Source organism: Ascaphus truei, chromosome 1 (genome assembly GCF_040206685.1).
Source record: "Ascaphus truei isolate aAscTru1 chromosome 1, aAscTru1.hap1, whole genome shotgun sequence".
NCBI lineage: Eukaryota > Metazoa > Chordata > Amphibia > Anura > Ascaphidae > Ascaphus > Ascaphus truei.
In genome coordinates this window covers 86456738-86475748 of record NC_134483.1, presented here as the reverse complement: position 1 = coordinate 86475748, position 19011 = coordinate 86456738, and the positions used below count along the sequence as shown (strand labels likewise).

General features: G+C 40.4%; 1 protein-coding gene across 1 annotated transcript in view; it reads right to left on the bottom strand.

The window, feature by feature from the left end:
* Positions 1–5389: 5389 nt before the first annotated feature.
* Positions 5390–19011, bottom strand: part of TBCA (tubulin folding cofactor A) — a 64882-nt gene continuing 51260 nt past the window's right edge. The window contains exons 2-4 of the mRNA XM_075591072.1: positions 18451–18556; positions 7476–7562; positions 5390–5635 (exon numbers count right to left, since the gene is read on the bottom strand). Coding sequence (XP_075447187.1) covers positions 5555–5635; positions 7476–7562; positions 18451–18556 — 274 coding nt within the window. The 3' untranslated portion in view covers positions 5390–5554. The remainder of the gene's footprint in view (positions 5636–7475; positions 7563–18450; positions 18557–19011) is intronic.

The window sequence follows — 19011 nt, the reverse complement described above, 5'->3', positions numbered from 1 at the left end:
TTGTGGAGTTATAACCAGAAGAAAAGTGGTGTACTGTGTATATTGCTGGCATTGCTATATTTATGAGGTTAGAGTGTACAGTGGGTTAATTCTTTGATTGTGTGGTAATTGGGAGCTGGTAGCAAACTTTTTTTACTGCCTTAGGCTACGGCCCCGCTGTCTACGCTGCACGCATGCCTGCCAGGTTGGCGGCGCGTGCAGCAGAGTTCCCCAGTCTGCAGTGAGCTGCAGGGGGAAAGACAGGGGGGCGTGATGGGGGAGTGACGGGAGGCACGGCCATGACTTCACCCGGCAACTTCGCCATCATTGGCTGAACCACCGGGGGGCATGGCCTAGCGCTCCGTCGCTAGTTTTGCTCACAATTTTCCAGACTGCAAGAAAAACGGAGCGCGCAGCACGGCAGCCACCCTTTGCAGCGGGCCAGGCCCCATTGAGGGGCGGCTCTTGTCCCCGCCGTAGCGGACGCTGCAGCAGCCAGCGGGGACCAAGCCTAAAGTAAAGACGAGGGAGGAGGTTATGCATGGCTAAGAAAAGTGGTGAAGGAGGGGTTTGGGTCTTTAGAGCACTGGAAGTCCTTCTCTGAGAGGCGCTATCTTTATAGTTGATAGGGATTGCACTTCAATATAGAATCTGTGCTGGGGGGATGGGGGATGTTAAAAAGGTTGGAGGTTTTAAACTAGGAAGGAGGGGTGACGGACAAGCAAGAGGAAATGGACTAGACAGAATAGATTGGAATGGTGAAATCGCTGTGGGGCATAGGAGTGAAGTTGCCGGAAAGGAAAGTTTAGCACAATCACTCATATTAAATACAGACAATGCTTGTAAACGTCTAAATTCTAAAATTAAATGGGAGAAAGGCAGGTGCAGATAAACCAAAAATAACACAGACTAGTAGCAACCTTAAATGCATGCTTGCTAATGCAAGAAGTCTAGCAGATGAAATGGGAGAAATTGAATTTATTGCAGCTAGAAAGGTGCAGTGTCATATCTTATCAAAGGCATTACTGAAACATGGGGGGGAAGAAACTGGTGACTGGGCAGTTAATTGAGAGAGTTATTCCCTTTTTCAGAGGGATCGAGCAAATAGAAGAGCGTAGGTTCATATGTTAAACCAGATTTAAAACATATAAGGGAAGATGTGAATGAAGGGATTGAGGAAAACGTAGAGACTTTGTTGATAGAAATTAGTAGTGGAGGTAAAAGTACAAAAAAAAAAATATTTGTTGGTATATGCTTTAAACCAGGGGTGAGCAAAGTGGGTGGTGTGCCCGTCGCTGCAGGGGGCGCGGGGTTTAGATTGCTCTCCCCTGCCGTATAAATAACCACATAGCTGTGAGATCGAGGATGCCAACATTGTTTTGGAAATGGAGAAGGCTGCAAAACCTAGGTCATTTTTTTTAATAATGGTTGATTTTAATTATGCAGCTATAGGCTGGAACAATGAGATTAGCAGTACAACTAAAGGAAACGGTTTTAAGCACACCCAAAAATTACTACATGACCCAAATTATTGAGGAACCAACTGGGAGAGGGGCATTGATGGATTTTGTAATATCAAACAATGCAGAAGTGATAGCAAATATTCAAAACCAGGAGCATTTGGGAAACCGTGATCATAACACGATCTCATTTCAAATACATTATCAAAAAATTTATTATACGGGCTAAAAAAAAAAAAAGACTACATTTTAGAAAGGCAGATTTTAATAAACTAAGCAATAATCTACATGTAATAAATTGGGAAGACATTTTTGAAGGTAAAAGATAGATATCTTTTTCAAGATAAATGGGCAGTATTTAAACCATTATTAGATAAGTGTACTTATCAGTGTATACTCTTGGGTAATAAATATAAAATAAACCAATATAAAATAACAAATAAATATAAAATAAACCAATATGGCTAAATAAACATGCAGGGAAAGAAAGAGGCAGGTATTTAGATTCTTAAAGTTGCAAGGGACAGAGGCATCATATCAGAATGATAAAGAATGCAACAAAAGCTACAAAGGGGCAATTTGATTAGCAAGAATTGACAACGAAAAAATGATTGCAATAGAAAGTAAGATCAACCCTAAAAATGTATTCACGTACATTAACAAAAAGATTAGAAAAGAGAATCTAGGATCCTTTTCATTGCGAGATGGGCACGCAAATTATTGGAGATAAGGAGAAGACAAGGGTATTAAATAAATGATTTGCCTCTGTATTTACCAAGGAGGAGTCAATTGCAAACATATTCCAACAGGAGGAAGCCACAAACTCTATATTAACAAACAACTGGTGAGGAAGAAGTGCAAAGGTGGCTTGATAAAATTAAGGTAACTAAAGCACCAGGCCCCACTAGCATGCACTCAAGGGCCCTTAGGGACCTAAGTTCAGTACTAAGACTCCATTTCAACAGGCACAGTACCACAAAATTGGTATTAAGCAGACATGGTGCCTATATTTAAAAAAAAAAGCCAACTAGATCCCAACAAGAATTACAGACCTGCAAGCTTGACATCAATAGTGGGTAAGCTATTTGAAGGTTTAGTATGGAATAGTAATTAGGAATACCGAATAAATAACTAAATTTTTAGTAAAAGTCAGCATTGATTTATGAAGGACAGGTTCTGTCAAACCTTATTAGTTTCTTTATGGAGGTATTTCTATAAAGCAGGGCAATGAAGTTGCATGTGACAGTAGGGACAGCCTGGCAAGCATATTAAAGGTTACGCTCCATGGTTTATTTATTTATATAATATTTTACCAGGAAGTAATACATTTAGAGTTACCTCTCGTTTTCAAGTATGCCCCTACCCATCAAGATGGGGTCGTAAGTATAGGCTCATATGTCCATCGTAATGTAGCCAAAATGGCTGTGTATAGTATGTTTTCCCCCATGAAAAGTCTATTCTGTGTATGTGATTTGTAAGGCTCCATTGTGTGGGGGGGCTGGTAATCTACTCAGTCCGGCCAGCACACAATGAAGTTTTCGTCTAAAAGCTAATTTGGGTTGGGTGAGGTGTGTGGACTCAGGTCGGGGGAACATGTATTCCTAAAGCGGAGCCATTATTCATCCCCAACTCCGAGGTGCCTGGCTCAATTTCCATTGGTCAATTTGAATTTCCCACTCTCCTTAAACCCACCTCTGTGGGCTGTCCTAAAGCATCGTCACCTCCCATGGCCCTGAATGATCCAGCTCAGGCAAGCACTGTTTCCGATTGGCCAGCAAAGACAATCTCTTCACTTATTGGTCGGCATCAAGTCTTCCATAATTTCAAATGGAGGCCAGGAAAGTATGTAAACTGATCCCGATCAGAGCACCACAGATTATTTTTGGTTCATAGCTAGTCTTGGTCTCAGAGACTAGCAGGAGATGTGAATTTACAAGTGAGTGCCTATCATCCCAAATAACTGGGATACTCTGAGGTGGATAAATGAAACCTTCTCAGGTTCGGATAAAGTTGTGAGTGGAGTGCCTCAGGAATCGGTTCTGGGACAGTATGCACATGTTGAACTTTTGAGGCCATCTAAGATTTTCCATATTGTTGGATGAGCCATTCCTAATTCAGCTTGTACTCCTCCACGTGGCTGTTGGCCGTGTCTTCTCTGTTGAGGACCCTGTTGTATAGTGACCGCATTTCATGACTTGAATTTGATGAAGTTAAACTATACCTATATTAATGTAATGAATTATAGTTAAATTGTCAAATGCCCCTGCCCCTATTGTCTCTCCTGCCCCACTACCCTTATTGCAAGGAAATGGAGATTCATTTGTTCAACTTCCTTTTGTGCGGAAAAAGTTGAAGTTTGGGAAATTGGTGGTGGGGAAATTAACATGCTGCTACTCATTTCGCACAGGAAATTTAATGTGTGCTGCACGCGGGAAAGCGACATTTTGTAAATGCGACAGCGCACAGGAAATGTAGAGATGGCGTCTGATTTTGGTGTCGGCATGCTACATAACATTTAATAACGACTTTGAACGGGAGCACACTAGAAATGGCAGCATTGGACAGGATCATCAGGTGCACCTTAGGACATCAGGACATTGAAAGGGGCGAGAAAAGAACATTTAAAAATGGTGGCGGTTGCCAGCAGCAACTCAGGACATTTCAAAAAGGTAGTGTCAGTTAAAAATGGCGTTATCGGACGAGGGAACGGACGGGCACACCGCAGAACATTTAAATATGTCGGGCGACGGGGGTGAGTTGTCCCAGCGGTGCCAAATTGGTCGCAGCCAAAAGTCCAGACTGGTTTGTTAGACAGTAATTACATGAACTCTGTACCCAGGTATACAAGGCTATTAAAAGTATTAACCATTGTGATTGCACATTCTTGATTTCTCAAATCCTTCTCAGTGAGGCTACAGGTGATAGTGATAGTGACAGTCATGCAGCTGTACTATCACCTCAATATTGAGTTTTTTTTTTATTTTATATTTCTTTGCACGTGGGAAGCAAGAATAAACAGACTACTTACAAATTAAATGAGACAAAATTAGGTCAATCCTTGAAGGTTTTATTAGTGCTTGTAGACAGCAGGCTTAGCAATAGTGCTCAATGTCAGGCTGCAAAGGCAAACAAGATCTTATCGTGCATAAAAATAGGGAACTGAAGGAAGGGAAAAAGCATAATTATGCGACTGTATAAATCATTTGTAAGACCACACATCTCCATAAATAATAAATTATGGAATTAGAAGAACCAGCAAATTAGTACGGAGGATCTGACTTCTGAGGCGAGGCTAGCCAAATTAGATTTGTTTACATTAGAAAAGAGGCGTCTAAGGGGATATGATAACTTTTCTACAAATATATTCAGAGTCAATACAAGAAACATTGAAAAGAAGTACAGTATTCATCCCAAGGGCAGTAGAAATGACATGGGCCATACTTTAAGTTTGGACAAAATGAGATTTCACCAGCAGCAAAGGATTCTTTACAGTAAGGGCAATTCAAATGTGCAATTCATTATCCATGGAGACTGTGGACAATAGATATATTCAAGAAAGTTTGGACATCTTTCTACAAAGGAAAAGTATACCGGAATATACCAAAACGTGGGAAGGATATTGACCAAAGGAGAAATCCAATTTGCCTGCCTCTCGATCACTATACTATAAATACAAATATAGGACAAGTATCTGTCCTCTAAATTTAGCATAGGTTGAACTCGATGGACAGATACGTATTTTTTCAACCTCATCTACTATGTAACTAAAATGTAGTGATGTTAAATATGTAATTTACCTCAAAAGCAGATCTTTTGCCATCAACCAAAGGCAAAATGACATCAGGGATTACAACAAAAAGGTACACTGATAACGAACTTTTCACCAATTGAAAAACAAAGTTGTTTAAGAGTTTTCTTTGGTTACATAAGAATAAGTACACAACTATACATCTGTGCAAAGGCCTTTATTTGTCCCATCATTGCAATTACATAATGGGAATCTTGATGTTTTTATACTATGTTAACTTACTCAGAAAAGGTCAGGTTTTTCCAAATAGTCAAACAAATGTTTGCAGAATGGTGTTAACGCATAAAAACAAAGGGCTGGATAGCATTCATGGCTCTAATTTCACAGAGTCCAACATGGCACGTGCCTCTTTATATTCCTGTGCTTCTTCCAAGTCAGGTTCATTCTCCTAAAATTAGAATAAAGTATTTAAATGTAATTTTCAAACAAAATAGCAAAAACAACCAAAATACCTCTACAACCCAATCCTTCTGTAGGCAACGACACCTTGTAATGGCCAAACACTACAGTACTTTATAGGTTACATTTGCATATGTGCTTTCAAAAAGTAAATTTTTTCTCCATCATGCACAAAATATCTATGAAGAACTTATTTTGGTTGATTCAAATGTACAGTATTATTACCTTTAAAAGTGTTCTCCATCAGCCATTTAAGTACTTTTTATTTTGTTAAATATAGCTAGTGTTAAAAAAATAAATAAAATAAAAAAGTGGGTGGTAAAACCATATGAAATATTAAAATTAAGGATCATTTAAAAAAAAAAAAAAATCATGGTTAATTTTTGGGACCTTTATATCGAATGACCCGACAAATACATGTTTTGCCAAGTATTCACCCCTATAACCAGGAGTCAAAGTCATCACCCAATCTAGCAGTTACTACCCTTCAATATCAAAGGCAATTAACTCCAGAACAGGCGTAATATCCCATGTAACACTTTGACTCCCTGTCTGCAAGTGATGCAGTTTTATTACTTCGTTAAAACAGATCTGTTCAAAGTAGTTTATTTTTACTTAACATAACTTACTGTGGAATTATCCATAGGTTTAAATATTGGGGGAATATTAAAGTGATTTTTTTTGGGTGGGGGGCAGGGCGAGTGGATGGTACAAGGGTTCCTAAAAATCTGCACTGGTTACCTACTTTAGAACTCTTCATTGAGCACGGTCTCTGGGATTGCAGCAGTACTCCTTGCTCAGGTATGACCCCCAAGCTTTCCCCTTAACTAAACCACTACTCTATTAATGTACTGCTTTTTGTAACCAGGCTACCAGGTTTATATTTCCAATGCCAGTAAACAGAATTTACATAATTTAGCACATGCTAAAAACTATAAGGAAGGCGTTTCTAACCCCACATAAAAAACTAAATTTCAAATATTTAAACAGAAATTACAGAAGAAATGTGAAGTAAAATGCATATATCATATTAATTCTGCACCATATTTTGTTCAATATCTTTACAGCTACCCCATCAGAACACATTTAAAATGAGCTCCAGCTAAAACAGTGGCCTTGAGAAACAAACACAGAAAACAAATTGTACAAAACCGTGAGAATCCCTTCCTGCGTTTGACATGGTAGAACGTGTAAGGATACATATGAAGATAAGGTGGTAACTCCTTATAAATACAACTTACACTATGGTCTAGTTATTGGCAATTTACTGCACTGTAAGATCAGAAAACCTTGGAAGATTTCTAAATATGCCTCACCTCTGTCTGTAGTGGAGGGATAAACTAAACTCTAGAAATAGAGTGGGCATTTCTATTGGTTTTGGAAGGAGATAAGGCGATACCATGAACCCATATTACAAGGGTGGACTCCTTTTTTCAAACCAGATTGTGGTCTCATCTCCCAAATGATTCGGAAAAGAATAGAGCACAACCAAATCATTCATATTGGACAATCTGGAAGGCATTTTTGGCGTCTTATTCATTTGGTTCCTAGGCAGGTGGTTTTTTTTTGTTTTTAAACCTTCATTAGCATAACATGAGCACAAAGGCTGATGGACCCATAATCTGATTTCCTTCAATATACTAAATTACTGTGTTGAAAGTGTTAAGAGTCACAAGCACATGAAGATTTGGCACATGGAAGGAACCAGATAGACTAGCCTCCATGAGTGACAGAAGTAAGCATAAAATAACTAATCAAAAAGTAGCACATCACTACCCATTAAAGCTTTCAGTTCCCTACTAATCTTATCCAAGGTGTCCAACACTTACTAAGAGTTGTGTAAGGTCTGTATGAGCTGCTTCTAATCTTCGGTGGCAATCTGGGATCATCATGCGGGATTCCTGCAGTACCTCAATCTGAAAGGAAACATTTATATCAAATACAGTATACTGTAAACATATAAAGATGAGAGCTATAGTGTGCGTATATATTTTTATTATTTTTTTAATGAAATAATTTTTCCCAATTAATTTCTCAAAGTAATATATGTTTCGTTCCTATTGAAAGTTTGATTAAAAATCAGGATCAGATGAACTGCATCTGTAAACCTGGACCCAGTAAGCATCAGTATTAAAATTATTTTTATATTTTTACCTTGAAACCATGAAAGGGCTTTAAATAAATTGACCACTTTCTACTTCAAATCAATAATGTTGTGTTCAGTACACTATTATGAACAAAAAACAGTTTATTACAAAAATGTGCTGCAAAAAAATCGACAATCCCTTCATATTTGACCAATTAAAGAAACAATCATATGTTTTCCATTGGACTTTGATGGAAAAAAGCAGTTTTTTAGGCAGCATCTAGAATGGGATCAGCTGGTTGTATAACAATCTTCTGCATGCTTTGGGTGATAAAGTAATACTGCACTCAGATAATAACACAGTGAGATAATTACTGCATGACAAAAAAGTTAAGAGTATATTGATCATATTGTGAGGCCACTGCAGGAGATTCTAAGTGAAAGAGAGAGGTAAAGAAAATGAAAAGCAGAAACCAGCAGGTTTGTATTTTGATGCTTATCATGCATAAAAAGTTATTACTTATCCCCGCACTTCATTTTGGGAGAGATGAAATTCTCACCATGCGGTTGGAGTAAAATTACTGGGCACCCCGAGGTGTGTACACATTTTTTCCCCCGTCTACAGACTCTTAAAGGAGTACACAGTTTTGTGCAAATCCCAGGGTTTAAAAAAATATAAATAAATTATACATATATAATTTTAAAAAAAATGCAATCCACATACCAAATCTCTTCAGACGTTTAAATTAAAAAGGTTATAGGTATATTAATATACAATTATTCAGGATGAACAAACTAGTTAATGCATCAGAGAAGCAAACAGAAAATAACCATTCAAATGTAGTATTGACATTTTGAAATCTTATCCAAATGGTGGAAAAGGAGATGTTGCAAGTACTCAAATGATTTCCTTGGTACACAATTTTGTTATTTATACATTATCTGCATCTACTCCCTGGAGGAACAGTTAAGAGAACGGTCAGGTTCTACACTAGGCTGGTTTTAGCATACCTTGTATAATTTACATACCTACATTAAGAGTATAATAAACATAGGCTTTACAATTAACTGGCTTGGTTGGTGACTAATTAAAAAAAAAAATACAACATTTGAAACAAAAAAATAAAGTTAAATTGTAGTTGATACAAGCTCTAAAGGACGAGCAACACGTACCCGTTGACCAAATGATTGCAGATGAGCAGGAGACGCGTCCATTCCTGACCAATTGAACAGAGAATGTGTGACGATTGTGGGACAGTGTCTGGATTGATATATTTAGATGCGTGTGCGCATGCAAATATATCACATGTATATTTTTACGCAGTATGTGCCACTTTTAATCCATGGTGCCAACATGCACACTTGAGGACATGCCAGAAATCACCTTTCAATTGCCATATTGTGCTTCATATTTGAGCCACCGCGCAAAGAAATACCAATCCTCCTGTCCAAATCTTGTTCAACTTTTAACATGCCAAACTGGAAAACAGATGGAGGGAAGAGCAGCGATTTTTGTTGCCACTCAAGGCAAAGCCAAACTTGCTGCTGCCATCGGTGCTCTGCTGCATACTGGGCATTCCCTGGCAATTGGAATACATGAAGCAGAAAGAAAAGGTTTGAATTCGACCACCAATTAAGGCAACAGCAAATTGAAGCAGCAGTTATTTTCTGACCTGTTTGCTGTATTTTTCTCACTGTTGGCGTTATTGGCTTGCCTTCTGCTGGTCCAAAACAATGTATTTGATTGTGTATTATTACCATGCACACCTGATATTTCTTCCCTTTATCCACTCTTCAGCTGTATTGCAGTATTCATATTTTTTATGTAGTGGCAGAGTAGGTGTGTAATAATGAATAAATTGAGCTTTTTACAGAAAGGGAATGTGTCATGTGCAACATTACATGCATATATAGCTGTAGAAATATATGGGTAAAGGGTATGTTGATACATTTGCTCATTCTGTACTAAAAATAATAATAAACAAATTGGATAGGGATCCCAACTGGCTAAATCTCTAGATAACGGTTTAAAAAGTGGGGTATAATTAGAATTGTATAGGGAGGAGTCATCTTTTGCAAGCTGAAATCCAAGATATTTGGTCTGCTGGTAGTCCCATTAAAAATCAAAATGTATTTGAATAAGCCTGTTTGTTCAAGTAAATTTAGGTTAAAAGCAACAGAGAGAGTACAAAATAATCAATTCTATAAGTGGCCAAATTAACCCGGTATTTTAAATAAATTAGGGGATTGGAGAGATAAAATTACAATTTTAAACTCCCGATTTCTTACTTGGAGGCATTGGGATCACTCCTAATAAAACATGCCAATGGCTCAATAGATATTGCAAAAAGAACAGGGGAAAGGGGGACCCTGTGGCGAGTCCATTATAGAGAAGGGGGGTGAATTTTTTACATTGGTCCTGACGGGAGCCGTAAAGAGTCCTAATACTCTCTGAATTTATTGCCGTGCCCCATCTTTGCTACAGTAGAAAACATGAATTGCCAGTTAAAGCGGTCAAATTCATTTTCTGCATGTACGGATAACTGGGACCCTGGTGAATTTAAATGTTTTGCAATATGAAGGAGACTGATGATACGCCTAGTGTTGTCTAAGACTTGCCTCTTCTTGATAAAGCCCACCTGATGGGGATGAATCAGCAAGATTTAGTTAAATCTGTTTGCGATAATCTTAGCATATAGTTTTATGTCTGTATTTAGAAAAAACAGAGAGAGGTAGAACCCCAAGGAGAGCACTCTACCAATGTGTAGCCAAAATGTATCAGAACCTAGTAAGGTGGGTGAGTAATGAATTAATTAAAACCAGAAACTTTAATTGAGTCTTAACTCTAAATATAAAATAATATGGGGAACACTATAGGTCAAGTAAAATACTAATGATAGCCAGTGTACAGTGAATTAATATTAAAAATGAGCAAAGCAGACCACAATAATCTCTGTACTGTAAACCCAGAGTCTGGGATATGGCCGCACGATAACACTAGTGGTGTAGAGTAGATCCAAAGGATGGTTATAGGTCAAAACAGGTAACGGTAAGTGTCTAGTTTGTACTATGTCGTATGGCATAAATCAGCATGTCGATATCAACGCTGACTGTAGCAGTATACAGGTATAGCTGGTTACTTGTACAGGTTAGTGGTATTGTACCTATATCAGTAACACAGCACACAGAGTCAGTTATCTGTGTAAATAATGCCAAAAGCCGTGCCTGTTGGTGGTGGATCTCTATGTACAAAAGCCACTTGATGTTAGTATGGTGCGTGAGTATTGTACACACAAGTTAGTGGTATTGTACCTATATCGCTAGCACAGCCCACAGAGTCAGTTATCTGTGTAAACAATGCCAAAAAGCCGTGCCTGTTTATGGTGGTTCTCTGTATGTATAAGCCACCTGGTGTTAGTGCGGTGCGTGAGTGTTGTACACACACACCATATCAGTGTCAGTATTAATCTAAAACAGTGCACAAGTAGTGCCTGTTAACATGGATTGTGGTAGATTCGCGAAATTCATACACTCACACACATGTCAGAGAATATATTGACTGAATCAGTATTAATCTAAAACAGTGCACAAGTAGTGCCTGTTAACATGGAGTGGAATCACGCAATGCTTTGCTCATAACACACCAGACATACCTCCTATGTGGGGGGCTGGGCGCCTTTGGCAGCATGCCAGGAGCTCTCTAGTATCAGCCTCGGTGCGTCTGGTGATAGCTAAAAGTTAAGTTGATACAATCGGTAGCACAGCCATGCAGCTGAAGCTACTGGGTGCAGGAGGCGCTCCGACCGCCAGCGCATATCCCGCCCCTTTGACGCGATGACGTCATAACCTACCGACGTACGTGCCGTACGTTTCACTTGTACTGCTTTCCCCAGCCTTGAGAAAGCAGTACGAGTGAAACGTACGGCACGTACGTCGGTAGGTTATGACGTCATCGCGTCAAAGGGGCGGGATATGCGCTGGCGGTCGGAGCGCCTCCTGCACCCAGTAGCTTCAGCTGCATGGCTGTGCTACCGATGGTATCAACTTAACTTTTAGCTATCACCAGACGCACCGAGGCTGATACTAGAGAGCTCCTGGCATGCTGCCAAAGGCGCCCAGCCCCCCACATAGGAGGTATGTCTGGTGTGTTATGAGCAAAGCATTGCGTGATTCCACTCCATGTTAACAGGCACTACTTGTGCACTGTTTTAGATTAATACTGATTCAGTCAATATTTTCTCTGACATGTGTGTGAGTGTATGAATTTCGCGAATCTACCACAATCCATGTTAACAGGCACTACTTGTGCACTGTTTTAGATTAATACTGACACTGATATGGTGTGTATGTGTGTGTACAACACTCATGCACCGCACTAACACCAAGTGGCTTATACATATAGAGAACCACCATGAACAGGCACGGCTTTTGGCATTGTTTACACAGATAACTGACTGTGGGCTGTGTTACCGATATAGGCACAATACCACTAACTTGTGTGTACAATACTCACGCACCATACTAACATCAGTGGTTTTTGTACATAGAGATCCACCACCAACAGGCATGGCTTTTGGCATTAATTACACAGATAAACTGACTGTGTGCTGTGTTACTGATATAGGTACAATACCACCAACCTGTACAAGTAACCAGCTATACCTGTATACTGCTACGTGTATGTGTGTGTACAACACTCACGCACCGCACTAACACCAGGTGGCTTATACATACAGAGAACCACCATAAACAGGCACGGCTTTTTGGCATTGTTTACACAGATAACTGACTCTGTGGGCTGTGTTACTGATATAGGTACAATACCACTAACCTGTACAAGTAACCAGCTATACCTGTATACTGCTACAGTCAGCGTTGATATCGACATGCTGATTTATGCCATACGACATAGTACAAACTAGACACTTACCGTTACCTGTTTTGACCTATAACCATCCTTTGGATCTACTCTACACCACTAGTGTTATCGTGCGGCCATATCCCAGACTCTGGGTTTACAGTACAGAGATTATTGTGGTCTGCTTTGCTCATTTTTAATATTAATTCACTGTACACTGGCTATCATTAGTATTTTACGTGACCTATAGTGTTCCCCATATTATTTTATATTTAGAGTTAAGACTCAATTAAAGTTTCTGGTTTTAATTAATTCATTACTCACCCACCTTACTAGGTTCTGATACATTTTGGCTACACATTGGTAGAGTGCTCTCCTTGGGGTTCTACCTCTCTCTGTTTTTTCTATTTGACATTACCCCTGATAGTAGCACCTCCACATAGCCACATCCAGCAAGCAGTAGCGAGGGTATTCCTTCCCCCTCCACTTCCCCTTTTCCACTCCTTGTGTTTGGATATGTCTGTATTTAGTAAGGATATGGGGGTTGGGGGAGGAGAATGTCTGTAGTTAGGACAGCTTACCGGTCTTACTACTATGGATGCCTGGAGCATAGATTTTGAAGGGGACTGACCCGAGGGAATGGTCATTGAACAATATAGGAGTTGGGGAATAAGAATGATGGCAAAATTCTTATAATAAAAGGTTAAAAAAAAATTTAAAAAAATATCAATTGCCTCGGATATTTCCAGGGAAGTCATTGGAAATTTTAAGGATATGATGTTTTCATGAGAAATTTTAGGGCGATTGAATTTGGAAAGAAAGGATCCAATAGTGGTAGATAAACAGGACTTTGAGGAAAGACAGACTGCACAGAAATGCAGAGAAGTCTCAAAACTCGTGGCAAATAAATTTAGGGTGTATAACATTGTGCCATTCTTCAAACAAATACTATAACATTCTGGAATTAATCTCTTTAGATTTCAGTTTGTTTGCCAACATTCTCTCAACCTTATTACTTTTATCATCCAGCGCATAGCTTTCTCAGAATTATAAACCAACAATTGGTTCTGAATTGTCCTCTGGCTTCTACAATTTGACTAGAAATTAGAGTTTTCGGGGTAAATTTATTAATTGACTCGTTCTAAATTTTTTGTAAATTTTTCAATTTGTTTCCTATTTTCTTTTTCCAGGAAGAGAGTGCAATAAATTTGCCTCGGACTACAGCATTGTGAGCTTCCCAGATGATAGAATGTGGGATGTTTGGAGAATAGTTAGAATTTTTTTTTTAAATGGTGGATCTCCTCTGAAATTTCTGTTCTTGTGTCAGGTTTGGTTGATTAATACTCAATTAAAGCAGCAAAGTCCTGCATTCACTTTTTTTGTTTTTCTGTTTTACTATATGCATGCGAGTAGCTTTAATAAGAAATAATTACCTAAGCTACCGACTGATCCGTTCTCATGTGATCGATCGACCAATATCCTGCTGTGTGGGGCTATCGAAATGGCCGCCTTCTGACTGTGTGCTACGCTACAGTATGAAATTCTGCAGCAGCAATGTAACATTATATTAATAGGTAGAACACATTGTTACAGCTCTCAGCTTGGCAATGCTGGAAGAACCATAACATATCTGTTTGTGATACTTTGTTGTCAAAGGGCAGAGCTACAAAAGTTATGTGCGAGAGCCTGTTTCAAAAGGGGAAGTGGATGTGACTTTCCAAATGATTGCTATAGCAACAAAAAGATGATCAAGTATACACCACCGTGATTGATAGAGATTAAGGGGTTGATTTGTCCAAGGATGGGTTAAAAACTGAATTAATGTCACATTCTAGTATCTACATTCCAAGTTGCACACTTTCAAACTTTTTAATCAAATTTTCAAAAAATATATGTATTGTTAGGAGCATAAACATTAACGATTGTTTAGTTAAAGGTTCCCACAAAGAGGAATCTGCCTCAACTATCTTTGTGATCAATTGCGAAGAACTGCTAAAATATTTTTATTGTTTGATGAGATTAAAAATGTGGTTATCGTTTGCAAAAAAGGAGATGTTGATCCCTTTTCGTAAAGTAGGTTTGCTGAAAGAAAGCCATGTCTCCGTGTAATCTCTTAACCTCGTCTAGGGCTAGTCGCCACTTTGTAGTAATTAAAAAAAAAAAAAAACCTTTTGTATTTTGTGAGACATTAAATGGCATTTTTTAAATCAAAGAATGTTGAGGATTTTACATACATACAGGGTAGAATATTGAAAACACAACTAAATGGATAAGATCTCATTGTCAGGGGGAAGGAGGGGGAAACACATAGGATTATCCAATGGCAATGAGAGTAAAAATCAAAAGTCTGACAAAGAAGGGTGGGTATTCGTCTTAGTCCTTCCTTCCATGTAGTAAAATAAAGGAGGGGGAGAAAGTAGGTGGTATGATCACCTTTTATTCGACTGACAAGTAGTTGATATTCACCTGATAAAGAATCCGGAGGTGTTTGAAAGCTAGTATGACAAATACAGAAATTATTATATACAGTGTTGCAAGAGGGATATCTGGTTGCAATGGATGTTGAGAGGAAGAGGGATGCCCCACCTTCGCTCAACATTCATTGCAACCAGATAGCCCTCTTACAACACTGTATATAATATTCCCCGTTTATGTATTTCTGCCGTACCCGATGAAGGACCCATAGAGATTCGAAAGCTTCTAACATAACTACTTGTTGGTCCAATAAAAGGTATCATACCACCTACTCCCAAATCAAAAGGATGGGGATTTGGGGGTATGAGTGTGTAACATAATGGGAGAAGAATTAGAGCCTTAAAACCTAGATATTGGGAGGCCTAAAAGGACTCTGGCTGCATGGAAAATTCCCACAGATAAAGTTTATGGAAAGAGGTGACAAAACAACAGCCTGGGAAAGGCTAGCTGAAGACAAGTGTAGAGAAACATTAAAAAAAAATAATAATAATAAAACAGGGGAAAACGGAAGATTAGGAAACAGAACATAATTTTTAAGAGTGCAACGAAAGGGGGTAAGGCAGGCCTGCACAACTTGTTAAGCGAGAAGGGCCGAACTGCTCCAAGGAAAACAGATTTGGGCCGCATGGGTAAAATCATCATCTCTCCTCCAGCACCCCTCATCTTCATATATCTCCCCCAGCATCCCTCATCATCAATCTCTCCCAGCACCCATCATCATATCTCCCCCAGCATCCCCCATCATCTTAATATATCTCCCCCAGCACCCATCATCATCATCTTCATATAGCACCCCTCATCAACCTTTGCGAAACTCCCCATCTATCTCTCATACCCCCATCTCTCCTCCTCATACCCCCATCTCTCCCCCTCACCCACACACAATACTCCCCCTCAACAAAACACACAATAGCCTCATGCACACCACACACATCCCTCTCCCCCCCTGCATCTAACATCAACCCCCCAGCACCTCACATTAACCCCCCAGCACCTCACATCAACCCCCCTGCACCTCACATCAACCCCCCTGCACCTCACATCAACCCCCCTGCACCACACATTAACCCTCCTGCACCACACATCAAGCCCCCCTGCACCACACATCAAGCCCCCCTGCACCACACATCAAGCCCCCCTGCACCACACATCAAGCCCCCCTGCACCACACATCAAGCCCCCCTGCACCACACATCAAGCCCCCCTGCACCACACATCAAGCCCCCCTGCACCACACATCAAGCCCCCCTGCACCACACATCAAGCCCCCCTGCACCACATATCAAGCCCCCCTGCACCACACATCAAGCCCCCCTGTAGCTCAAATAACCCCCCCTGTAGCTCAAATAACCCCCCCATGTACCTCAAATAACCCCCCCATGTACCTCAAATAACCCCCCCATGTACCTCAAATAACCCCCCCATGTACCTCAAATAACCCCCCCCCCCGTACCTCAAATAACCCCCCTCCCCCCTGTACCTCAAATAACCCCCCCACCCCTGTACCTCACATCATCTCACGGCGGTAGAGCAGGCAGGACTGCAGGAACGTTCCGTGCCTGCTAGAGCGCGCTCCTACCCTGCAGTCCTAAGAGCGGATTCGGGGGGGTTGGGGGAGAAGCGGTTTACTCCGGAGGCGGAAGGGAGACAGGACTTGGGAGGGGGGGGGGTGGAGCGGACAACAGAAGCGGAAGGGAGACAGGACTCGGGGGGGAGGGGGGAGAGGAGAGCGGACTCCATAGGCGGTAGGAAGAGCGGACTCGGGAGGAAGGAGGAGGGGGAAGGCGCCGCTGGCCGCACAGTGAGTGCGGGCGGGCCGCGTGTTGTGCAGGCCTGGGGTAAGGTAAACAGTAAGTGACTTAACCACCATAACTTCCCCCAGGGAACCTTGGTTATCTCCAGCATAACCGATCCGTGAGTAAATATAAAAAGTATTATAAAAAGGCTTATATAAAGTGCTCAAAAATAGTCCCAAAGTTAACAGCAGACGAATGTGTTGTCCAGCTGAGGCCAAAACCCTTCCTCCATGGTATTTTGGTTAGACATAGATGACTGGATGAGTCACGATAGCTAAAACCCTCTATTAGAGAACTCCTAGATGAATGAAAAAACAGATAAACCGAGTCCATCAAGAGTCGAGGGCCTAAAGTTCTGCATAGGGGAGAGCAGATCAAAAAGTAGCAGTCCACAACACATCTAGCGCGAGGCTTATTTAGCAGGGGAAAGACCAAATGGTGCCACGGGAAAACTGGTAGGTCATTTAAAAAAAAAAAAAAAAAACCTTAATTTAGGAAAGTTGAGAGGAATCTTAAGTGATGTTCTGTTTACAATGCAACAACATTTGACCAGGAAGAACCATGGGATTTAGGAGAGGCCTCAGCAGGACTCCAGGATACAGTATCCGCGTCGTCAGCTCAAAGACCATGATTCCAGGACTGACCTGCCCTCCCTTAGGCGAGGTGATGCCATGGAAGCAGTATGAGATTGTAGCATTTTACAGGGAAAACCCCATCTGTAGTTAATCTAATTTTCCCGTAAAACAGCGGTTATGAGGCAAACTCCTGCATTCTGGCTAGTGTAGCCTGAGCTAGGTCTGGAAAAGGTTGTAAAGTGGATCCGTCAAAATCTACCCGAGATCTGGAGGCACACAGAATCTCTTCGTTGCTCTGAAAATAGTAGAGTCAGACAATAAAGGTCTCTGGGTTTATCACTGCTCAAATTTCAGTGTTCTATCAGTTTGCAACGGTTCCTCCATGAGGTTCGGGACGAGGAAGGTACGAGTCAAGCTGATGATTGCTTAACTCTTCAGGCACGTTTCTAATTCAAATATTTTTTCTAGATCGATTTTCAGTTTCCTACAAACTGCCAAAGATAGAGTTAACTTGTTCTCAAAAAAGTGAGCAATTTCCTTGGAGTGAGTAGCTTGTAAGTGGGTTGTAGATTCAGCTGCTATGTTACAGCAGTCTCACCGGTTTCTTCCTAAGAGAATTGTGAAACCTTCTGGAGGGGGGTCTTTTTTGGTTTGGAGGGCATGGTAGATGCGTTCTGACCGCGGAAGAAGTACTTCCCAGAGGTCTCGGTTCTGTTTAAGTTGCTTGTTACAGCAGGGAAGACTCCCTACTGCACACAGAGCTCACTCATTTGCAACAAAGCCACAATTCTTTTCGTGTTTTAATTTCTTCATTTTTAATTTCTTTTTGTTTAAACGGCTTAATTTTGCGATACCGACACCCTCCCAAAGGATTCTAGTAAACAAAGTAAAATAAATAAGAAAAGACACAAATAATTTAAACACTGGGTACAAATCAAAAACATAAGGTTCATTTTGTAACAATTTGTACTAAAAAATAAATAAATAATTTGAGAAAGAAAAATAAATACGTGCCTGTTTTTTAATAACATATTCATCTCCTCCGTCACTTTTCATTTTCTCAACCTTATTTTCCTGTTGTTTGGCTTCTATTTCATACATAAGTTTTTCTTTGGCTAACCTGTCAGTAAGACAAAAGGATTAGAAATCTTGAGTGGACTGAAAAAGCATTTGGAATACTTAAGAGAATCCTGAAAACAATTTTGCTTTAAGAGTTAAACAACAAAACAAATATCGATTTTTCATCAATACACAGTAGTGTTTTGGAGCAATACATTTTCTTTCTTGCTACGTCAATAGTAAAATGCTAAAATCAGGCCATGAACCAGCAGCCTGCCACTTGTCAGTCAATTACAATCACATGCAGGCCATTCTGTCTTTCCACCTCCCAGATATGCAAGTCCAGTGACAAAGCCACATGCCGGCCTCCAGGAGACCTAGCGTCGCTCCTCATTCTGTCATCTTAGGCCTCAGTGGCGCTGAGCGGGCGCGCTCACGCTGGCCACTATAAAACACATTGAGGCAATGTGTGTGGCCAGCGTGAGCAAGCAAATTTGAATTTGTCACCCGCAAGCG